We start from the raw sequence: 25,785 nt of genomic DNA on the forward strand, positions 1-25,785 counted from the left end.
GGGGTATTTTTCCTCCTTTGGTTTCAACTGAGAACCAAAACTAGACTTAGTGATAGTTACTCTCTGGGCAGAGACATCTTTCGAATTTCCTGTAGTTATCAAAGATGACCAAAGTACAGCAAAAGAACCCGCTTCTCCAATCAATTCTTTGCCAAGCCATGATGAGACGATACTCCCTTGGAGCACAGCTTGGAGGAGTCTTGACGGAGAGCCTGGCCCCAGGTATTCAGTTTCCCACTGCTGTTTCCAGAGAGCAGAGGGTCCCATCCTGAAAGTGATGCAGGCAGATTCAGATCCTGTTCCCAAACTTCCCTTTTGTGCCCTGCCTCTTCCTACAGTGCACCAAGATGCAGTGCATCAGGATCTGGTGCCAGAAATGATACTTCCCAACAAGCTTTCCTCCTGGCTGTCAGGGAATCCCCAGCTGCTTCAAATTTGCATTTTAATTACCTAACCCAGTTCTACAAACTATACCTTTAAAATCTTATTACTAAGAAATGTAATGGTATTCCATCCTTTTCTGGGCAGCCATTAAATGAAGCGCTTTTAATCGGTGGTTTGTGAATGCTATCCCAAAATCATATGAAGCCTGTACGCTTATCACAGAAAGAATTATAAAATAGAAAAATCTCTTTTTTTAATTTATTTTTTTAAACAAATTTATTTTTTGCACTCCATATTTTATTGCATGCCCCTCCATCCACCCTACGACTGTTCCAAATTCCATACCTACTCCCCACACCCCTGTCTCCACATGGATGTCTCCACCCCAGCCCCACTGCGCCTGACCTCTAAACTCCCTGGGGCTCCAGTCTCTTGAAGGTTAGGTGCATCATCTCAGGATGAACACAGACCTGGAAGTCCTCTATGTGTGTTGGGGGCCTCATATCAGCTGGTATATGCTGCCTGTTTGGTGGTCCAGTGTTTGAGAGATCTTGGGGGTCCAGATTAATTGAGCCTGCTGGTCCTCCTATAGAATTGCCCTTCTCCTCAGCTTCTTTCACCCTTCCCTAATTCAACAGCAGGGGTCAGCAGCTTCTATCCATTGGTTGGGTCCAAATAACTGCATCTGACTCTTTCAGCTGCTTGTTGGGTCTTTCGGGGGGCATTCATGATAGATCTCTTTTTGTGAGTGTTCCATAGCCTCAATGATAGTGTCAGGCCTTGGGACCTCCCCTTGAGCTGGATCCCATTTTGGACTTGTCACTGGATCTTCTTTTCCTCAGGCTCTTCTTCATTTCCATCCCTGTAATTTATTCAGACAGGAACAATTATGGGTAAAAGGTGTGTCTGTGGGATGACAACCCCATCCCTCACTTGATGTCCTGTCTTCCTGATGGAAGTGGGCTCTGTAAGTCCCTCTCCCTACTGTCTGACATTTCATCTAAGATCCCTCCCATTGAGTCTTGAGAGTCTCTCACCTCCCAGATCTCTGGGAGGGTCCCACAAACCTCTTATTTCTAGAGGTTGCCTGTTTCCATTCTTTCTGCTGGCCCTCAGGGCTTCAGTCCTTTTCCCTCAACCAATACCAAATCAGGATCCTCCCCCACACACACTGTCCTCCCCCTCACTGCCCTCTCCACCTTCCACTTTCCCTCCCAGGTCCCTCCCCCTCCCTCCCTCCCTCCCTCCCTCCTTCTTTCCCTCCCCACTTGTGATGTTTTCTTCTCTCTCCCAAGTGGCACTGAGGTGTCCTCACGTGGGCACTTCAGCTTGTTGACCATTTTGAACTCTGTAGTCTGTATCTTGGGTATTCTGTACTTTTTTGGGGGGGGTAATATCCACTTATTAGTGAGTACACACCATGCACATCCTTTTGTCTCTGAGTTACTTCACTCGGGATGATATTTTCTAGTTTCATCCATTTGCCTGTAAAAGTCAGGATGTCCTCATTCTTAATATCTGAGTAGTATTCCATTGTATAAATGAACCACATTTTCTATATCCACTTTTCTTCATGGGACATCTAGGTTATTTCTAGCTTCTGACAATCACAAATAAGTCCGCTATGAATATAGTGGAACACATGCCCCTTTGGCATGGTGGAGCATCTTTTGGGTATATTTCCAAGAGTGGTATTGCTGGGTCTTCAGGTAGATATATTTCCAGTCTTCTGAGGAATCTCCAGATTGATTTCCAGAGTGGTTGTAGGAGTTTGCAATCCCACCAGCAATGAAGGAGTGTTCCTCTTTCTCCACATCCTCGTCAACATGTGTTGTCACCTGAGGTTTTGATCTTAGCCATTTTGATTGGTGCAAGGTGGAATCTCAGGGGTGTTTTGATTTGAATTTCTCTGATCACTAAGGACTTTGAACATTTCTTTAGGTGCTTCTCAGCCATTCGATATTCCTCAGATGTGAATTCTCAGTTTAAAAATAAATAAATAAATAAATAAATAAATAAATAAATAAAATAGAAAATCTCAAATGGCAAGTGTCTCAAATAGAATATTTAATGCTTACTGAATGGTTTAATTTATCTAATTGTGATTTTAAGAATTGTAATTTTAAAGTTTTCTGTTTTTGTATTATTGATATTTTTGAGATTTTAATTATATAATTTTCTCCTTCCTTTTTTCTCTAAATTCTCTCAAACACTCCTCCTTATAATCTCAATTTTTTTACCTCCCTTTTAAAAGCTGTTGTTATATGCATATACACTCATAAATACATAAATATAATCTGTTCAGTCTGTATAACATTACTTGTGTCTGTGTTTATGTTTTCAGGACTGACCATTTTGTGTGATTTTCCCCAAGGAAAACTCTTTCTCCTATTCTTAGCATTGCTAAGTTGTTCATAGCTCTTTGTATAGAACTGAGGTCTCACTGTCTTTCTGCTATTCACTTGATATGTTTATTGCTGTTGTTTTTGTTCTGATCATCATTAGACAGTCATGTTGGTGAGACCACTGGCATTACTAGAAGACACAGTCTCACAGAAAACTCCCGAGTCCTCTGGCTCATAGAATCTTTCTGCCCTGTCTTCGGCTATGATCTATGACCTTTAGGTACACGCATTATATCATAGATATATCCATTTGGGACTGGCCTCCACAACTGCATTTTTATTGGTCATAATTTTTCTGTAATGATCTATGACTATTGCAAAGAAGAGTTTCCTTGACGGAGGGTGAGGACTCCACTAATCTGTAGGTATAAGGACACATTTTTAGAATGGAATTAGGGATTATGCTGGTCTAGTAAAGTGGAAGTTATAGGTTCTCTTCCAAGATCCACGACTTCACTAGCCCTGGGTAGTTGCCTATGTCAATAAAATATTTTAAAGTGGCCTTATGTTTTATTTTCATTGTAGAAGATGGCACTCTTTCCATTTTATTAACATAGATTTTTATAAATCCATAACAATATAATTGAGGTATAATATGCTAGACCTATTTAAAACATTCCCTCTAGATAAAATCACACTATGTCCTAAAATAGTTGTGGAGCATCAAATTCTGTGTGAGTATCACTTATATGCCCAGGGTTCCTGCTCTCCCTAACACAGAGTGAGATTTTAGCGAGATCTTCTGAGTAAAGCAACAAGGTCTAAGGTACTTAGAAAACGATACTTAGCTGATAACTTAGTATTAGTCAATTATGAAGTGGAGAGGGTTTTACCAAACAGGAGCAGCACCCATTTGTATGAAGCTGTTTATCATGTATGGTTTAAAGTACTACTCAGGGATGGGGTGTAGCTCCAGCAGTGGAGTGATTGCCTAGCATAGGAGAGGCACTTTCCATTTCAGCACCAGATGAGGTAAAATAAAACACCATTCTGCCCTTATGTCCCTTTAAAATGACAGCTGAGATGAGTTTCACGGGATGTGTGTGCTTCTCACTGTTGGTAAGACTAGGCATTTTCATTTCAACCTCTGCCACCGCCAATCACTTTGAACAGGAAATTATATTTTGTATTGCAATGAATAAAAATAACCTGATAGTTCCTTTTAAACTCTTTTTCCCAGTAATTTATTACATCCTCAGTTGTTCAGATATACATATCCATACCAGCTAAACTGAGACTTAGTTTTCAGTTCTAAGCCTGTCCTTTTCCCTTCGTTCCAGGTTGGCTTCATGAGCTGGGAAAGAGACTGGAATCTCCATATTATGGCAACAACACGCTGGGGGGCCCATCCATCCGAAGTGCCTATATTGCGGCCCTGTACTTCACTCTCAGCAGCCTCACAAGCGTTGGGTTTGGGAATGTGTCTGCTAACACAGATGCAGAGAAGATCTTCTCCATCTGCACCATGCTGATTGGAGGTAAGGAACCTTTTTCAGGAGCAAGAAAGGGAACTGAGTCTCCATATGCCCTCTTACAGTTTGCTCAGTTCTGAAACACAATAGCAGTAAATTGTTTGATACTAGAAGATTCTAGAACCACTGGTTAGGAAATCAGTTTGGGGCACTTTAATATACACATAAATTAGCAGAGACCTTGGTGGTATTGATGAGTCCATCTTCTGGGCAGATGAAAGGCTAATTTGGGGAGGGCAAATGCTGGTTTTTAAAAGTACCATTTATCTCTTAGGAATTCCCTGAGTCTGAATTATAGTCGGACACTAGAAACTTCAAACAAAGTTAGTGTTACCAAATTTTACTCATACTAATGTAATGAACTTTGGATGCTTAGTGTATCATTGGTTAAAAAAAAAATAATTAAACTTCAAAGGAATAAGTAATTTGCATTTTTCATAGTTTTAAATGTTCCATCATCTGTACTAAATGTTATGGTGAATACTGGGGTAATTCTTGAGACAGGTCAGTGGGGTCAGCATTATTCCTTTTAATCAATATGTTATTGTACCATTTGCCTTCAGCCCCAGAATCACTTTCTGATAATCTTTAAAAGTCTGGGTTTTAATTACATTTGTGTGTGTATTTGTGTGACATATGAATGGTGGTCAGAGGACAACCTGAAGGAGTTTGTTCTGTCCTTCTAAGATGTTTGTCTGGGAGACTGAGTTCAAGTCTTCATCCTTGGCAACAAGAACCTTTATTTACTGGGCCATCTTGCCGGGCCTAACTTCTTCCATACATTAATCTTGATGTCTCTTGCTCTATGTCTTACTCTCCTGTCACAATATTTTAAAAATAATTCGGAATGTGGAAGAAGTGTCTAATACAGTCTAACACCTAAAGTGACACTAAGATTATTGATTTGTGCTAAATAAAATGAAAGTAATTAATCATATCTGCAATAATCAAGATAAAAATGAAAACTTAGGAGAAATAAACAATAAAGACTTCTTTTCCATGGGGGAAAAAAAAAGTCTGGGTTTTGTCCAAGGCTCCTGGCACATATATAGCAGAGGTCTGCCCGGTCTGACCTCAGTGGGAAAAGATGTGTTTAAACTTGGAGAAATTGGAGGCCCCAGGGAGGGGGAAGGCCTGGTAGTAGGAAGCACCCTCTTGGAGACAAAGGGGAGGAAAAATGGGTTGTGGAACTGTGGGAGAAAGGAACAATGACTGGAATGTAAATACATAAAATATTTAAAAAGAAAAAAATCAGAGTTTTGACACTACAAACCTTTCTATTTTGGCAGCCGACGTCCCTTACTTCTGCTGGTAGGGGGCACCAGTGAGCGTCTAGTAGGCAGGAAGAGGGGCTTACTTCTGACATGCAGGCTTTCCTTCAGAGACAGCCTCCCCTCAATATAAGTGATAGCTTGCACCTTTCAGTCTCCAGGAACGCCTAAGAGACATCAACTTTCTGGGAATGCTACCATCCCATCAAGTCCCAGCTACAGCTGTCTAGTATCTCAAACCCAGAGGGGGAAGCACCTCCTTTAAGAACACTCGGGGACCTCCACACATAAGGTTTACTGCGTCATCCCTCTGCTGCCAGCGACACCATCTCCCTATAACTTGACCTGCTGAAATACTTGGCGTAATCTGATTCTTCAGAACTGACTACTCTTGCTAACACCTTTCAAATGATTTATCTAAAGCACTGGGAGTTAAAGTAACTTTACAAGTCATATAACCAATAAGCGGGCAAAGTTTGAACCCACTTAAATATTTCTCCTTTTGAAAACATAGAAGTAAGCTTTACAGAACAGCATACTGCCTGTACGGAGCAGGTACAGATCTGCACATCCCTCTGGATGAAGTAAGCATTCATGACTGAGTTAATTTAGCATTCATTGTATTTCCCAAAATCCTGCTTTGTTATATTGCTTTACTGCCCTCAACCCCAAATGACGGTTAGAGTGGTGGGAGACAGGATGTAGACAGCATGAGGCTTTCATCCACACAATAAAACCAGAGTCTAACACAAGTTAGAGTTTGGAGAGTATCAGGGATGGAGGGCCTAGCTCCAAGTCAAGTGAGGAAGCAGAAAAGCAGCAAGGGAGACGAGCCAGCCTCTGCTGTCCTCCTTGGAAAGAGATGCAGAAGCAGCATGCTGGGATGACAGCAATTTCACAGGCTCTTGGTAGATGCCAAGTGCTAACAGCCTAGACAGCAGAGAACAGGAATTCTCATTTCTAAAAAGCTACAATTTGCCAGAACGCATAGGAGCTGCTTCCCACCCCGTGTTATGATTTACGTAATTCCCAAGCTCCCCAATGGCCCATTTTTCTGCCTAACAAAATGACAAGCAACTTTGCAAGTAAGCACATCTATACTTATTTAATGTGGTCCATGTTTCTTTGTTTCTTTGTCTTCTGGTGGAAATGTTGTGAGATGTTCAATGCAAAAGACTGCCAATTTGGCCATTTGAGAAAGCTCCTAGGCAACTCGGCATACTCTGCTGATCTACCTACATACTAAGTAATCCTTGACCAGAAAGTGTCAAAGCATCATCTAATCCTTGCTCCTTGATGAACATGGGCGATCTTATTGGTCACCACCCCAAAATATATGAGATACAATTTAATAATGTCACTTTGTTAATTCTTTGCATAATATATTTTGAACAAATTTCCTGTTGTAAAAGCAGTGTGTAACTGGCATCAGGACTTGAGGTGACCCAACCGCTGGTGGAAACAGCTGCAACTTTGCTCTCATGGTAAATGACCTAAGCGGCTTGCATTTCTTAAAGCTCTCCATTTGGGTTTGGGGGAATAGCTTTATGTTATTGTGAGATTTACCCTGAGCTAAAAGAAAGGATGTGTTAATTTTGGTATCTGCTAATTAACAAATTACTTGCACACCATTGAGAACTGATTATAAAAACTTATAATATAAAGCAGTTTTATTCATGTTATTCTCATAGCACTACGAAAGAGAGATTATTAATATCCCATTTGACTAAAGGCCATAAAAGACTGGTGAGTTTAAATGCTAAGACTCACTAAGATCTGACAATATTGTGTAAATTGTCCATAGTATTATATTCTAGGATTTAATTTTATTTACTTAAGTTTTATAAATATACACAAGTGATTTATTTTGAACAGGAAAAGAGGTACAAATTAAAATTTAAAGTTTGTTATCCTGTGCACTTAAACCTAGGGTATCTTTTTAGGGATCCCTAATCCCACACCAAGCTGTGGAAGCTGGTAATGGTAGAGATAGTTACTAACAAGCAGGCAATAGCAATGTTAAAGGAAAGGGGAAACAGAAAACTCCAGATAATTACCTAAGACAGAGACATTTCACTGCTGAGTGAAGGTGAACCGACCTAGAAAAGAGACTCGAAACTACTTGCTCCAAAACCTCTTTGGAAGTTTCACATATTTTATAATTTGCACATGAATAAAATTACATTATAAGGGACTGGAGAGATTGCTTCTCCATTAAGAAAAACTTCTGTTTTTATAAAGGGACTGGGTTTGATTCCTAGCATGCCCATGTGGCTTCACAACTGTCTGTAACTCCAGTTCCAGGGGACCCAAGGCCCTCTTCTGACCTCTGTGAGCACCAGACATGTATATGCCTCACAGACATGAAGGAGAGCAAAATACTCACACATATAAAATAAAAATAAATAAATCAAAAAAAATCCCTGGGAACAAAACACCCATGGAAAGAGTTACAGAGATAAAGTTTGGAGCTGTGAAGAAAGGATGGACCATCTAAAGACTGCCATATCCAGGGATCCATCCCATAATCAGCTTCCAAACACTGACACCATTGCATACACTAGCAAGATTTTACTGAAAGGACCCAGATATAGCTGTCTCTTGTGAGACTATGCCAGGGCCTAGCAAACACAGAAGTGGATGCTCACAGTCAGCTATTAGATGGATCACAGGGCTCCCAATGGAGAAGCTAGAGAAAGTATCCAAGGAGCTAAAGGGAACTGCAACCCCATAGGTGGATCATTATTATGAACTAACCAGTACCCCAGAGCTCTTGACTCTAGCTGCATTTGTATCAAAAGATGGCCTAGTCGGCCATCACTCCAAAGAGAGGCCCATTGGACTTGCCAACTTTATATGCCCCAGTACAGGGGAATGCCAGGGCCAAGGTGTGGGGGTGGGCGGGTGGGGGACTGGGGGGGGAGTGTATTGGGGACTTTTTGGATAGCATTGGAAATGTAATTGAGGAAAATACCTAATAAAAAAAACTGAAAAAAAATCCCACTTGGAATTTACATATAGTCAATATAAGTATCTATAATTATCTCGTGTAGACATAACATACATAGAGGACGAATACTTTAAGCTGAAATGTAAAAAAAACTTTAAGCCAAATTATTCAAAATTTCATAACAAGAAAAGCCTACAAGAACCTTGAAAGCATCCATTTAAAAAGTAATTCAAAGGGTTCAGATAGCTATTAGACTTCATAAGTTAACAGTACAGGCAGTGTATAAACATCAAACATATGTGCATCTATTCGTAGCATATACTCTCAAGGTGAAATGCAAAATAATATAGAAACTTCAAATATGTAGGAAAAGTTTTAACTAGAATTCTGTAAAACTACACAGAAAATTACAAAGCACTAGTGAGAAATTTTACAAATGGTTTAAAGTTGTTGGAATGTACAGAAAGTGGTAAACTCAATGTTGTAATGATACCAGTTTTACCCAGTGTGTGTATGTGATCTGTGTAACAGAAGTCAAAGCAGCTCTGTGTTTATGTGCTTGAGAATAGGCAGTTGTTTATAAAAAGCAATGCGAATCAGAACTGAAAATAGCCAAAGTCAAGCATGGATAGACACAAAATTAGAAGACCTGCATTCAAAGTACAATGTGTCTTGTGATGCTATAGTCATTGAGAAAATACGATGTTGGCTGAAGAGCCGATCAGAAAGCTGACAGCATGGGAAGGGGTCTAGAAAATCTCAGAAATCTACATGACCACTTCGGATTTGACATGACTGACTCTAGACTACAATTCAAGGATGGCTCAGGGTCAATAAATGTTACTGGTAACCAGAAACAGATGCTTGCCGCCAAGGCTGACAACTGGAGTTCCATCCTTGGAACCTACAGGGAGGATGGAGAGAACTGGTTCCTCCAAGTTGTCCTGTGACATTCACCTGTGTCCCATGGTACATTCATATGCACATCCATACCCATATATACAAACTACTACATACAAACTCATAAACATGCTTCTGCAGATACACACATACCCCAAATAAATAAATGAACATATAATGTTTTGCTTTTTAAATTTTTATTGTTTTTTATGTTTCATATCATGCACCCCAGTCCCATTCATATCTATCTACCCTTTGTCCTTGAAAGCTTCACCCCAAAAAGAAAGGAAAAAGTAGACAAAGAAGCAAAGCAAAGATTAGAAAACATCTCATTGTACAGGCTGTAATGTGCCCTCAGGCCCGTTCTCCTGTGCCCACTCCACCAGGGCCAGCCCTGCCCATGAGGTGAAGTGCAAGGTTCACTTTCCCTAAATGTTACTGACAGTGAGAGATGGGGTCAACTTTTGAGAATGTCTCAACCAGTGAGGGGTGGGGGCCTATTTGCACAGTCCTTGAACCTCCATGTGATCGCAGGTGGCTGTGCAGATCAGTGATGCCCCCATCTAAATTATTTAGTGCTAATACAGGCCATGGACAACAACTCTTGGTGTTATATGACCACAGACTCAGATATGGCCTCAGGTGGCAGGGATGGCTACTCGCAATAGGTTACTCTTCTCCACCCTTGTGTTTCCAATTCCATTTCTCTTCATAATGCTCAAACTGTTCGTCTTTTCTTTCTCTCCCATCTGTCTACCACATACTTGAATACTGTAGTAGCTCCCACTGCAGGCTGGCCTCTGGGTGACCTCCTCTACCCATGTTATGCAGCCTGGCAGCAAACAGACCTCTAAATATCTATAGTCCACCCGTAGAGTGATAGGTGGTGAGAGGATCCTCCTGCATCATGTTTTATGTCAGCAGGAAGACCTCTGTGTGAATAAAAAAATATTAAAGGCAATTGTTGTTGGGTCCAAAGTGTAGAGCTACTTGTTCAAAGTAACGTGGCCCTCCTACTAAGCAACATGAAAATTAATTCAAAATAGGATTTTGAGATAAACGTGAAGGAATAATTAGTAAGTAAGCATGAGAGCATATTCTCATGAATCTGAATTCTGTGTTTCTAACATGTGACATAGATAATTCATTATCTGTACAAATAATTGTAAATTGAACTGCAGTGTATGTATGTCCTTATCAGAAGACATTGCCAAGAGCTTGAACAGGAAACTGCAAGAATTAAGGTATTTGCAAACATTTATTATGCAAAAGGGTGCTTTCTGGTATGTTTTTAAAAGGTAAGGGAGAACTGAGAACCCTCTAAAACACATTTGAAAAACCCGTTCAAGAAAGGATTTTTCAATATTTGAATATACAACAGGCATACAAAACCACTGCTCAGTGCCATTCATGTAGATATAAACTAAAACCAGAAGCAGACACCATGTTGCACTCTGGGTAACTGCATGCTTGAAAGCACTGGAGTCCTCTGATCTTTGAGATAATCTATGCTTTAGCCTCCCTGTCCTGTTAAGGGCATTTCTATCCAATATAAGCAATAATGTTATCAATATTTATCAAACATACATACACCTGTACTCAGTGATCCAGTGATTTTCCTCCTTGTATATAGCCAGTATAAGTGTTAGTATATGTATTTGTGACTGGGAATGCATTGTGTAGATGTATGTGCATGTTTATGTGTGTGTATGTGTATACCTTGCATCTTGGTTTCTTGGGGTTTAATACATTGTCATTCCTTCCATTTCTCTGTGCCAATGAATAAGAATACCACGGTGCCAAGATTCTGTGGAGGAACAGAAGGAGAGGAGGGAAAGAGTTATGGAGGGAGAGGAGGAGACAGAGAGAGAGAGAGAGAGAGAGAGAGAGAGAGAGAGAGAGAGAGAGAGAGAGAGAGAGAGAGAGAGAGAGAGAGAGACTACTTGAAAGAGAGTTACTTTCAGAATCTCCAGCAGTCAGTAACAGGCTGATAGAAAAATGCCATTAGCAAAATAAACAAGTAATTTTTGAAAACTATCTCACTATATGAGAACTATACCAGGATAAAGATGAACTATGTCCTGCAAATGTATAAATGAATCATAAACTCAGTGCTGAGCCGATGAGAATTCTAAGCTCACAAATGAGTACACACGGTATGATTCTGTGTAGAGAAAATTCAAAAGTAGACCAGCTTATTGGTTGCAGTGTGTGTGATTTGTAGCCACCTTTGGTGAGAAGGGTGGTTGGTGGCTCTGAAGACCAGAAGCCTCCCAGGATACCACTAATATCTGGGTTATTGATATGAAAGGCCATGCCATATTTGTGATCATTTTGGGAAATCTCATTGAGTTATGTATTCAATGTTGTGCCTCTGTCTGTCTGTCTGTCTGTCTCTCTCTCTCTCTCTGTATGTGTTATTTTAATTTTACCTTGTAAACTTAAGGCAGGCAAGCTAAAAATAGTGTAGGTATCAAGTGAGAATGAGAAGAAAAATAAGTCAAATTTCTATTTCTTAATTAGGTTGTTTTTAATTTGTGTTAACAAAGTTGATTCAAGTGTCCAACGTGTAGAAGATAACCACAAAGACTTAACAAAAGCCTTTTCAAATGCCTTCCATTTCCAAGGGAAGTGGGCATGAATTTTCTGAGCCAGTGAACACAAATTTTTTTAGCTTCTTGTTTAAAGTTATAAAACTATAAAAAAGATACTACAGGATTGCAACTGCCTCATTTAGCTCAGATAAATATTTATACTGCATGGGAATGATGCCAAGCATGCTAGATGGCTGGGAGACAAAGATGACTATGAACAAATGTGGCCTTTCAAGTACACAGCTTAGTGATAGATATGGGTGTTCTACTACATCACAGGCCTGATTCTCAAAAACTGGCTTTCTATTGTAATACACACTTTAAAAAAAAAAAAACCCTGATAGATACACAAAATTCATACTGACCAAAATGGAGTTTTTCTGGAGATGTATTTTTGAAAATAATTAATAAAGCTACATATATCATTGTTGACACTAAATAATAGAGAGATAATTTTTCCTATCTTTGAATGTCTTTCTGTAAAACTAAGTACTAACTGCCTGAAGTCATCTGTTAAGTTTGCTTCAGCTGATGGGCCTTGATGGTCAGATAATGTTTCCTGGTGCAGATGGCTCATCATTGAGGCAAGTCTAGTCCCAATGGAACATGGTTTTCACAACTCCTTTGGGGCTCCCAACCTAAATTGAACCTAGATGTAACCCTCTAAATTCAGCCCATTCTTAAGACACATTTGTAACATCTGAATTTATCCTTTAAGAAATTCTTTCCTGCTGCATATATATGGACCTCTTGGTCTTTATGAAGGGCCCCCAACTGTGGCAGGGGCTTACCCTGACTGTTGGCTGCCTGTGGATCCTATCCCCCTAAGTGGGCTATCGTGTCTGGCCTCAGTTGGAGAGAATGTACCTAGTCCTGCAGTTGGGTTGCTACTCAGGAGGACCTCACCCTTCTCAGAGATGAAGGAGAGGGATGAATGGAAGGAAGGGTCATGTGAGGAGGAGACTAGGAAGAGGAGTGATCAAGATAGAAAATGAATAAATAAGTAAATTAATGGAAATAATACATCCTTCTAATTCTGACGTCTACAACCCAGGATACAAATTAGTGGAAAATGGAAAATTCCAGGTCAATTAGGAGGTGGGAGAAAAGACAAGAACAAGGTTACTCAAAAGTTGAGCTCTGGTCTTTGTCTTCTTTTCTATTAAAATAAAGGAGCTCCTATACAGACTCTACAACCTCAGCACAATAGATGTTACAGCTACCATCCAGCCATAATATTATGCATGGAAAAGCAAGGGAGCACAAGTTCAGGGAAGGACCTAGCATCATGGAAGGGAACGGAGAAGAGAGCAAAGGCAAAAAAAGCCAGATCCAGGGTGTACTGTGGTTTTCATTCCATCTGAGATGTGTTTACCTTTTCCTGAGATCATTACTGGAAAGTTCCTTTTGTAAGATTTGACAAAATATATTTTATGCAAAACTCCCACACAAAGAAAAAGAACCCTCAACATACTCAGCAGAGCTAGCACTCAAGAATACATACATATACATATACATCATATACATATACATATAATGCATATATGTATACATATGTGTATATGTACATATACACAGAATAAGCATCAATGGGAAAAGGCCATCATAATATGAGAGATAGGATTTTATTCTAACTTATTAATTTAGAGAAATAAGACTTTGAAATTATGGTGACTCAGACAGATGAGTTCCTTCCAACAACACTTATGAATGCTACAATTAATCCAGTAATTTATTTTATTGATAATGTACAATTAGGATGCTAAATGGTCTGAACACATTACTTCTCTCAGTTTAAGTGCTTTACACATTATAATTAAGCAGAGCAAAGTTAAAATCATACACGTAATTAAGAAAAGCAGTGTTAAAGTAAGTGAAATAGGCTTATTCTCTGCACTCAATTGATTCTCTGAAAGAAGACTATTATACACAGTTAAAGATAGCAGAGCTTCCAAGCCTCGCCCATAAGCTTAGCAGAACCTAAGATCAGTGTCTCATTTCTTTAACTTGGAGCATAATCAGTTCTTTCCTTCAGTAAAAGGTTTTTGGGTTTTTTCTTTGTGTGTGTGTGTGTGTGTGTGTGTGTGTGTGTGTGTGTGTGTGTGTGTGTGGTGTTTTCTTCCAAGGAAAATATTTAGGCCTCTGAGCTGTTGGACTTGAAAATAACATAGAATAAAGTACCCTTAAGAAATATTCAGTTTTTCTTTAGATATTTTTGGACATGGAAGTACACTGCTTTTGTCCTCTTGTGTGTGCTTGCATGTGGCCTGCACCAGTTGAATATTTCTTGAATTCTTACATCCAGAAGTAATTTCTACCAAGAGTGATGTAACTCTTGAAGATCCAGCAGAAAAGGCTTTAAGGCTTTTCCCAGAGTCTTACTCTCTGAGTGCACTGACATTTGTAATACTTTGCATTTTCAAGAGAAAAGTTAACTACTACTGCTTCATACATATACTAGATGCTTCCACACAGATACTCGGTACAGAATTATAGCTTGGAATAGCCCTACACGTAAGATAATAGCCTGCCTACTTAACATATAAGGTAAATGTGGGCATATAAAGAGATTTAGCTTGGTAAGTTCTCACAATGAGAAAGAGGAAAGCAAGGATTCAAACCTAGATTTGTCTGACTCTGAAGCCTCTATTGTCTTTGCAGTCTTATATTACCTCCTGGAGATGGGTTCCAAATTTAACTCTAAGTAACTTTTACAAATAATATATTGTTCTTAAAAATGTGATTTTATAGTCATGGGAGCCATTAGTCTACAGAAAAACTATCATATATGACTTGCTATGGAATTTTAATTTTAATGTTAGGTTAAAATGAAATGTATACATTGGCATTCATCAACTTCTGGTGACTATGGGGCAAAAAAATAAATTGATCTGGTGCTGTCCTGAAATATTCAAGATAGGTTTGTTCATGTGTTTATGTTTGTACTGTATGTAGTTTGGTGCTAAGGAACTTCTACTGCTGTTCCTCCCACAGTGATATTTTGGTACCAGGACATTTCATTAGATCCTCCCAAACAAGCTATTCATGGCTTAGTTCCCTTTTAGAAAATAAAATATTCTGAAATGGAGATTTTACAGAATCCATGAGCTTCTTATCCTATTGTCCTACTCCAGGGTAGGGACCAGGTTTCAAATCTTAGGTCACTGTAAATGGATCTGCCCATGCGCATGAGATGTCTAGGCTCTCTTCCATCTTTTGTTTTCATAGCCCTAGGTAAAGCCAAGTCTTCTTGGGTTATCTCTTGGTATGTACATGAGCCATTCTCACTCCATTCCGGTAACCACTAAGAAATGCAAAATCCTGCAGTGTCTTTTCTACCTTGTTGCCAACTACTTCCAAAAGTAGAAATCTCCTGGTAAGCAAGCCCAGTGCTCTATGTCTGATTTTCAGAAACAACCTTATCTCTCTCCCATTGACCCTGTACTTGTGAAGAATAAATACTTGCATCTTTGTCAAACACTAGTCGTAGTTTTTGTTGCTGTTTTTTTGTTGTTGTTTTGTTTGTTTGTTGTTTCTTTGTTGGTTGGTTTTTCTTTTGTTTTTTTTTAACATTCCAGTCATTGCCTCATACCTGGTCTTCCCTTTCACAGTTCTTCATCCCATTTCTCCTTCCTCTTGCTTCCTAGAGTGTGCTCCTTCAACCCCAGGCATTCCTCTTCTCTGGGGCCTCAAGTCTCTTGAGGAATAGGCTTATTTTCTCCCACTGGGGCCAAACCACGCAGTCCTCTACCATATATGTGCTGGGCCTCATACTGGCTCATGTATGCTCCTTGTTGGTGGCTCAGTCTCTGGGAATCCCCAGGGGTCCTGGTTAGTTGAGACTGCTGGTCTTCCTATGGAGTTGTCCTCACCTTCTGCTTCTTCAATCTGTCCCCTAATTCAACCATAGTGGTCAAAGACTTTAGTTCAACGGTTGGGTATATTTGTCTTAGTCAGCTGCTGGTAGGGACTCTCAGAGGACAGCCATGCTAGGCTACTGTCTGTAAGCACAACATAGCATCAGTAATAGTATGAGGCCTTGGTGCCCACCCCTGATGGACCAGTCACTGGATTGCCTTTCCTTCAACCTCTTCTCCATTTGTGTCCCTACAATTATTTTAGACAAGAAAAATTCAGAATTTTAACTGTGGTTTGGTAATTGCTGTCCGTCCACTTGAGAGACACTATCTACTGGGGGACAACTATGATGAGTTTTCCTTTTCCCACTGTTGGTCATTTTGGCTAAGGTCATCCCTCTCTGGGACTTTCTAGAGCTGCACACACACACACACACACACACACAAACCCAAGAGGATGCATATTTCCATTTATTTTCCTGGCCCTCTGGGCTTCTCTGTTGTCTGCATCCCTCCTCCCACACTTGATCCTGCTTTCCCTTTCCCCTCCTCTACATTGCCCACCGAGGTCCCTCCCTCCCTCTGCTTCCTGTGATTATTTTGTTCTCCCTTTTCAGTGGGACTGAAACATCCCCACTTGGGCCTTCCTGCTTATTAAACTTCTTATAGTCTGTAGGTTGTATCCCAGGTATTCTGTACTTTTCAACTAATATCAGTGAGTACACTAATATCACTTATCAGTGAATACCTACTATACATATCCTTTAGGGTGTGAGTTGCCACACTCAGGATGATATTTTCTAGTTCCATTTATTTGCCTGAAAAATTCATGATGTCCTCATTTTTAATAGCTGAATAGTATTCCACTGTGTAAATGAAATACATTTTCTGTATTCATTCTTCAGTTGAGGGACATTTGGATTGTTTCCAGATTCTGGAACTTACAATTAAGGCTGCTATGAATATAGTGGAACAAGTATCCTTGTGGGATGATAGGGAATCTATTGGGTATATGCCCAGGAGGGGAAGAGCTAGAAATACTTTCAATTTTCTGAGGAACCCCCAGATTGATTTCCAGAGTGGTTGTACCAGTTTGCAATCCCACCAGTAATGGAGAAGTGTCCCTCTTTCTCCACACCCTCACCAGCATGTGGTGTCACTTGTGGTATTTTACCATTCTGATTGTGTAAGGTAGAATCTCAGTGTCATTTTGATTTGCATTTCCCTGATGACTGGACTTTGAACCTTTCTTTAAGTGCTTCTCCTATATTCTCAATTCCTTTGATATGATTTCTCTATTTGACTCTCTACCACAAATTTTAATTAGATTATTTGATTTTTTTTCTGGAAATTAACTTCTTGAGTCCTTTATCGATTTTGGATATTAGCCCTCTATTGTATGTAGGGTTAGTGAAGTTGGGTTTTGCTTTTTGTTTTTTGTTTTCTTTTTTGTTGTTTTTTGTTTTTGTTTTGTTTTGTTTTTGTTTTTGTTTTTTGCCAATCTGTAGGTTCTTGATTTATCCTATTATGGTGTCTTTTGCCTTATGGAAGCTTTTCAGTTTCATGAGTATCCATTTGTCAATTCTTGATCTTAGCGCCTGAGCCATTGGTGTTCTGTTCAGGAAATTTTCCCCTGTACTCTTTCCCACTTTCTCTTCTATTATTTATATTCAGTGCATTGGGTTTTATGTTGAGGTCCTTGATCCACTTGGAGTTAAGCTTTCTGCAAGGAGATAAATATGGATCTTTTTTCATTCTTCTACAAACAGAACCCTACTAATTAAGAGCACCATTTATTGAAGACACTTTCTTTTTCCACTATATGTTTTTGGCTTCTTTGTTAAGGAACAAGTGTCCATAGGTGGATGGGTTTATTTCTGGGTCTTCCATTCTATTGCAGTGATAGACCCATCTGTCTCTGTACCAGTACCTTGTCGTCTTTATCGCTATTGCTTTGTAGTACAGATTGAGGTCAGGAATGATTATTCCCCCAGATATTTTTTTATTGAGAATTGTTTTGGCTATCCTGGATTTTTTTTTTTTTTTTTTTTGGTTTTCCATATGAAGTTGAGAATTTCTCTTTCCATGTCCGTGAAGAATTGTGTTGGAATTTGATCAGGATATCATTGAATCTGTAGATTGCTTTTAGTAAGATGGCCATTTTCACTATGTTAATCATACCAATCCATGAGCATAGGAGGTCTTTGCATCTTCTGATGTCTTTGATTTCTTTCTTCAGGGATTTGAAGTTTTTGCCATATACATCTTTCTCTTGCTTGCCACTGGTTAAACCAAGATATTTTATACTATTTGTGGCCATTGTGAAGGGTGTTGTTTCTCTAATTTCTTTGTCGACATGTTTATCATTTGTATAAATGAAGGTTCGTGATTTGTTTAATTTTATATCCTGACACTTTGCTGAAGTTGTTTGTCAGCTCAAGCAGTTCTCTGGTGGAATTTTCAGGGTTGCTTATGTACACTATCATATCATCTGTAAATAGTGATACTTTGATTTCTCTTTTATTTATTTTTTTTTTTACAATTTGTTTTTCCTTGATCTCCTTTTGTTGTCTAATTGCTCTAGCTAGAACTTCAAGTACGACATTAAATAGACAGGGAGAGAGTAGGCAGCCTTGTCTTGTCCCTGATTTTAATGAGATTGTTTCTAGTTTCTTTTCATTTAATTTGATGTTGGCTGTTGGCTTGCTATATATTGCTTTCATTATGTTTAGGTGTGTAGCATGAATTCCTGATCTCTACAAGTCTTTTAAGATGAATGGATATTGTATTTTGTCAAAGGCTTTTCAGCATGTAATGAGATGATCATGTGACTTTTTTTCTTGAGTCTGTTTATATAATGTATTACATTGATGGACTTTCACATATTGAACCATCCTTGTATCCTTGGTATGAAGCATACTTGATCGTGATGAACGATGGTTTTGATGTGTTCCTTGATTCAGTTTGCAAGAATTTTATTGAACATTGATATCCATATGTAAAATTGGCTTGAAGTTTTCCTTCTTCTTTATGTCTTTCTGTGGTTTAGGCATCTGAGTAACAGTAGCTTCATAGAATGAATTAGGTAGTGTTCTTTCTGTTTCTATTTTGTGGAAGGGCCAAATGGTTTTAGTGTAGAATTCTACCTTACTCTCAAAGAAGAGCTAATATAAATTCTCTGGCAGTAGATTAGGCTTGGACTGGCATAGTAAAATATGGAAGTTGGGTACTCTGATGGTCAGCTTTCATTGTCAAATTGACACAATCCCAAATCATCTGGGAAGGTTCTCAAAGAAGGATTGTCTAAATCTGGTTGGCTTGTGAACATGTATGGGAGGGATTTTCTTAAGCAATGTGGGAAGATCTAGCCCACTGTGGATTGTAGCATTCCCTAAGTATGGGGTTCTGAACTCTGTGAGGGGTGCAGAAATCAAGCAAGGACATAATTGAGTATATATTCACTACTTTTTGCTCTTGACTGTGAATGGCATATGACTAGCTGCTTTGATTTCCCCCACAATGATAAACTATTACTTGAAATTTCAAGCTTAAGTGAATTTGTTTCTTGCCTAAATTGTTTTTGGAGAAGATGTTTTACCATAAGCACACAAATGAAAACAAAACAGTGCAAACTAAATAGGAAACTTCACTGAAACAAAGGATCACTGGTTTAATCAGGACAGTGATAGTGAATCTATACCAAGCATCTGTGTTTTAGTACATTCTTTTGTGTCTGTCCTGGTCTCAAATTTTGAGTGTCTCCTTTAAGATTAATGTCCTTGCAAAGCTGAAGTGAAGAAGAGAATTGACCTTTTTGTCACCCCAGTCTCCCACTTCTCAGGGAATCCTCAAATCTGTAACAGCTGTTTTAATATTAATAGTAATGTAAGCACATCATTTATTAATATCCTGCAACTATTTTTATTTACTTACTTTTTGGTTCATGGAATCAAACTCATGGCCATAAATAACTTCAGCAAGTGCTATGCAACTGAGCTATGTCCCAAGTCCTTAAAGTGATGATTTTGCTCTGTGAGACTAAAATTCAAACAATAGTCACCCGGTTATTATAATTAGGTTTGTTTTTAAAAATACCTGCTAGTGTAATAGAATAATTGCTAACTGTAAATGTTTAGCCTATCCTATGGAACTCTTGAGAGAATTGAATCATAACTATGAAAGTATGTGCAACTACTAAAATAATCCTACATTGATAGAGTTCAAAGGAAAGGTTTTTCAGATCCAGAAGGGCAGCTAAAAAGATGCATGTGTGTCAAAGGCGCTACTTCATATATTATTATTATTAAAGCTATTTTTACTTTGATAAGGCCATGTGGAGTAAAATGACTGCTTCTGGGTTTACCTTATGACTGAAGGGTTGTCTCCACATGCTCCTAGCAATGGAATCATATTAGTATGGCCAAATAAGCATGCTTTACTCTAACCCATATATGGAATAGACTTTTATGTAAAAGGAGCCTCTGCCTTACTAGCCTGTGTTCTGTTGTGCTCTCTAGCCCTGATGCATGCCTTAGTATTTGGGAACGTGACTGCCATCATACAGAGAATGTACTCTAGATGGAGCCTGTACCACACTAGAACCAAGGACCTAAAAGACTTCATCCGTGTGCACCACCTGCCTCAGCAACTCAAGCAGAGGATGCTCGAGTACTTTCAGACAACTTGGTCAGTCAACAATGGGATAGATTCAAATGAGGTAATGTGCATCTCTTATGTTGATATATTCAAAAAGCATACACTTATCATGTAAAAACTAGATGTTCTAATACAGGCATAAGACAGGGACAGTGTTACCAATGTTATCTTTTTGTCCTTCAACCCTCATAGGCCTACAACCCACTTTTAAAATTATTATTATTATTATTATTATTATTATTTTCAGTCCAGTCATTGCCTCCCTCCCAGTACACCCTCCCACAGTTCCTCATCCCATTCCTCTTTCTCCCTGCCTCCAAGAGGATGTTCCCTCTTTGCTTCCAGGCTTTCCCACTCCCTGGGACCTCAAGTCTTTCTCAAGTGTTAAGCATGTCTTCTCCCACAGAGGCCAGACCAAGCATTCCTCTGCTGCATATAGGTCAGGGCCTTGAACCAGTTTGTGTATGCTACCTGGTTGGCAAACCACCTTTCTTTGTGTGTCACTACTGATGTCTTCACAATGTCACTCTGTGATGACAGTTTCATAGCGATTTTCTACCAAATTCACTCTCACTGTGCTTTTTAAAGGATTCACCCTTATGACAATTTAATGTTATAATGTTGGGTGAATACTCAATGTAAACTTGTCTGTCGTATTGATCCATAGTTTAAAAAAAAAAAAACAAAATATAGGCAAAGTAATGTCTGTAGAATTCAAGAAATAGTCCCAAGTAACCACTATGCAAGACAGTGTATGTAAATAGGAAAGAAAGAAGTCAAAATAACACTATTTGCAGATGATATGATAGTATACTTAAGTGACCCCAAAACCTCCACCAGAGAACTCCTACAGCTGATGAACAACTTCAGCAAAGTAGCTGGATAAAAAAATTAACTCAAACAAATAAGTAGCCTTCCTCTACTCAAAGAAATGAGGGAAACTACACCCTTCACAATAGTCAGAAATAATATAAAATACCTTGGTGTGGCTCTAATCAAGCAAATGTAAAAATCTGAATGACAAGAACTTCAAGCCTTTGAAGAAAGAAATTGAAGAAGACCTCAGAAAATAGAAAAATCTCCCATGCTCATGGATTGGCAGGACCAATGTAAAAATGGCCATTTTGCTGAAAGCAATGTACAGATTCAAGGCAATCCCCATCAAAATTCTAACCCAATTCTTCATAGAGTAAGAAAGAGCAATTTTCAAATTCATTTGGAATAACCAAAAACCCAGGATAGTGAAAACTACACTCAACAATTAAAGAACTTCTGGAGGAATCACCATCTCTGACCTCAAGCTGTATTACAGAGAAATAGTGACAAAAACTGTGTGGTACTGGTATAGAAACAGGCAAAAAGATCAATGGAATAGAATTGAAGACCCAGAAATGAACCCACACAACTATGGTCACTTGATCTTTGACAAAGAAGCTAAAAACACCCAGTGGAAAAAAAGACAGCATTTTCAATAAATGGTGCAGGTTCAACTGGCAGTCATCATGTAGAAGAATGCATATCAATTGATCCATTCTTATCTCCTTGTATAAAGTACAAGTCAAAGTGAATCAAGTACCTCCACATAAAACCAGATACACTAAAACAAATAGAAGAGAAAATGGGGAAAGGTCTCAAACACATGGGCACAGGAGAAAGTTCCTGAACAGAACACCAATGGCTTCTGATCTAAAATCAAGAATCAACAAATGGGACCTCAAGAAATTTCTAAGTTTCTGTAAGGCAAAGGATACTGTCAATAGGACAAAACAGCAACCAACAGACTGGGAAAAGGCTAATATCAATTATATACAAAGATCACAAGAAGTTAGACTCCAACGAACAAAATAACCCTTTTAAAAATGGAGAAGAAAGCTAAATATAAAATTATCAACTGAGGGAACTTGAATGGCTAAGAAGCACCTAAAGAAATGTTCATCATCCTTAGTCATCATGAGAATGCAAATCAAAATGGCTCTAAGATTCTACCTCACACTAGCCAGAATGGCTAGGATCAAAATCTCAGGTGACAGCAGATCCTGGTGAGGATGTGGGGAAAGAGGACTACTTCTCCATTGTTGATGGGATTGCAAATTGGAACAACCACTCTGGAAATCAGTCTGGCAATTCCTCCAGACAATTGGTCATAGTACTACCTGAGGACAAAGCTATACCACTCCTGGGCATATATCCAAAGTATGCTCCAACATATAACAAGGACACATGGTCCACTATGTTCATAGCAGCATTATTTATAATAGCCAGAAGCTGGAAAGAGCCCAGATGTCCTTCAGTAGAAGAATGGATACAAAAAATGTGATACATTTACACAATGGAGTACCACTCAGTTATTAAAAACAATGACTTCAAGAAATTCTTAGGCAAATTGATGGAGCTAGATAATATCATCCTGAGTGAGGTAGCCCAGTCACAATAGAACACACATGGTATGCCCTCACTGATAAGTGGATATTAGCTCAAAATCTTGGAATACTCAAGATAAAATTGAAAGACCACATGAAACTCAAGAAGAAGGAAGACCAAAATATGGATCCTTAAGTGCTTCTTAGAAATGGGAACAAAACACCCATGGAAGGAGTTACAGAGACAAAATTTGGAGCTGAGAGAGGAGGGGGAGTGGGAAAAGATGGCATGATCAGGTATGGGAAGAGATGGGGATGATGTACAGAGGGACTGGAATTTGAACAGAGGTCTGTAGCAATGAGGAAAGGGAGGGTAGCCACTAGCAAGTCTCAGATGCCAGGAAAGCAAGGGGCTCCCAGGACCCAACATTGATGACATTAGCTGAAATTACCAAGAAAGGAATGGGAGAACCTGTAGAGACAATATCCAGATGTTAGGCAAGGCTGCTGGTTGGGATAGGGGACCACCCACTCATCTCCAAATTTTTAATCCAGAATGGCTCCTGTCTAAAGAAAATACAGAGGCAAAGTATGGAGCAGAGACTGAAGGAAAGATCATCCAGAGACTGCCCCACCTGGGAATCCATATGGATATACAGTCACCAAACCCAGATACTATTGTGGATGCCAAGAAGTGCTTGCTGACAGGAGCCTGATATGGCTGTCTCCTGAGAGGCTCTGCCTGAGGCCAGAGCTTGACAAATACAGAAGTGGGTGCTCACAGTCAACCACTGGACCCCAATGGAGGAGTTAGAGAAAGAACTGAAGAAGCTGAAGGGGTTTGCAACCCCATAGGAAGAACAACAATATCAATCAACCAGACCCCCACAGAGTTGCCAGGGACTAAGCCAGCAACCAAAGAGTATGCATAGAGGAACCCATTTCTCAAGTTGCATATGTAGCAGAGAATGGCATTGTCTGGCATTGATGGGAGGAGAGATCATTGGTCCTGTGAAGGCCCCATCCCCTAGTGTAGGGAAATCCCAGAGTGATGAGGTGGGAATGGGTCTGTGGGTGTAGGAGCACCCTCATAGAAGCAGGGGGGATAGAATGAGGGGGTCCCAGAGGAGAAACTGGGAAAGGGGATACATTTGAAATGTAAATACATAAAATATCTAGTTAAAAAAGACACTGTATTAATCCACTAACTAGTCCACCAACATGTCAAACAATCCAGTAACCAAGTAACAAACTATTCTCTGAGTTAACTCATTCTATATTTTTATCTATCTTCACCTTTCACTGTGCTCCCCAAACTTTTCAATGGAATTTTATTCACCATAGAGAAAAATAAAATCATGACCTTTTGGTGGCATGAATGGATAGAACATGAGGTCAATATATTAAGTGAAGTAAGCCATACCCTGTAAGACAAATTCAATGCTCTCTCATATTTCAAACCTGGTAATCAGCATTTTAAGAGTGATAATATTATCTCTGTATATATCATAAAAAGGAGAGTGTGTCTAAGCTCCTAAATCTATCCCAATAGGAGTCTGGATGGAAGTGCTGCAAGTTTTTCTACTAGGATATGTAGAAATTTTAAAAATTACTTCAGATTTATTATCAGCTGATTGTCCATGGTACATAGCTAAAGTCATAGTCAGTACCTAGCCCTGGAGATTGTACAGAGAAATTCTCAGATACTATAACAGCCTACTCTTGTATAGTGCAATTCATTCAAGTAGGAAGAGTGGCAGTGATATCTTGCAAACTGGTTGAGTAGACACAACTCATTGAAATTTCTTTTTCCTGCCCTCTTTCCCACCAGCTTTTAAAAGACTTTCCAGATGAGCTGCGCTCTGACATCACAATGCATCTGAACAAGGAGATCTTACAGCTGTCTCTGTTCGAATGTGCCAGCCGGGGCTGCCTCAGGTCTCTGTCTCTCCATATTAAAACCTCCTTTTGTGCTCCGGGAGAGTATCTGCTGCGCCAGGGGGATGCTTTGCAGGCCATCTACTTCGTGTGCTCAGGCTCTATGGAAGTTCTTAAAGACAGCATGGTGTTGGCTATTCTAGGTAGGTTTCTGCTGAAAGGTTTCTCTGAAATTTTACTCTAGAGTATAAAGAATACCAAGTAGGGAAGGGGGAGATGTTAACAGGAGTTGGCAAATGACAGATTAAATCCAATATGGACTCCATATTGGATTCAATTTACATAAGTGTCTTACAAAGCATATCATGATTTCTATACAAACAAAATTCGGGTCGTATAAATATTATCATTTTACAAGTGAGTAAATACCCAGATTCCATACACAGTCTGTCTTTCTCACTCCTGCTCACAAACCATACAGCATCCTGTGGAAGAAACAGCAGCTCTGTTTTTATGGAGAATTTCTATATTTTTTGGAGAACCAGTACAAAGAACATTAGAATTGTGTTTTATCTGTGCCAGAAAGAGAGGAAAAATGATTTTAACTTTGAGAAAAAACTTGATCACTGTCATTAACCTGGTACTGCAAAGGTGACACAGCCTCCTTTCAGTTCCTCAGAGAAAACTCATAACTGTGGAAACTCTGTGCCGTGATGTCGACTTCAAATACTAGACACAATTAGTTTTCACTGAAATATAAAGAGCAACCAGCAGAAGACAATGTGTGGGCTAATATAGAAAAATTCCTCTCCCTGTATTATCTGAGTTCTTTTCAAGCTCACTCTCATTTTTTATATAACTAATCATTATTGAACATTGGTCTAAGGACTAGAAATGTGGCAAAACAGAAATTGCTAGAAAATTTTCCCTTTATGCAATTAAACTCAAGAGAATGATAAAACAGAAAATTCACCCAGGATGGTGGAGAGGGGTGAGCACCAGATTAATCCAGGGTACATTTTAAAAATCAACGTTTTGGTCAGTGACCTGCCCTGCAG

At 39.2% G+C, this 25,785-nt stretch overlaps 1 protein-coding gene across 1 annotated transcript in view; it reads left to right on the plus strand.

The window, feature by feature from the left end:
- Kcnh8 (potassium voltage-gated channel subfamily H member 8) overlaps window positions 1–25,785 on the plus strand; it is a 352,841-nt gene that overhangs the window by 260,222 nt on the left and 66,834 nt on the right. The window contains exons 8-10 of the mRNA XM_021149362.2: window positions 4,070–4,267; window positions 20,351–20,550; window positions 24,681–24,930. Coding sequence (XP_021005021.1) covers window positions 4,070–4,267; window positions 20,351–20,550; window positions 24,681–24,930 — 648 coding nt within the window. The remainder of the gene's footprint in view (window positions 1–4,069; window positions 4,268–20,350; window positions 20,551–24,680; window positions 24,931–25,785) is intronic.

The sequence above is a fragment of the Mus caroli genome, chromosome 17 (assembly GCF_900094665.2).
Source record: "Mus caroli chromosome 17, CAROLI_EIJ_v1.1, whole genome shotgun sequence".
NCBI classification, from domain to species: domain Eukaryota; kingdom Metazoa; phylum Chordata; class Mammalia; order Rodentia; family Muridae; genus Mus; species Mus caroli.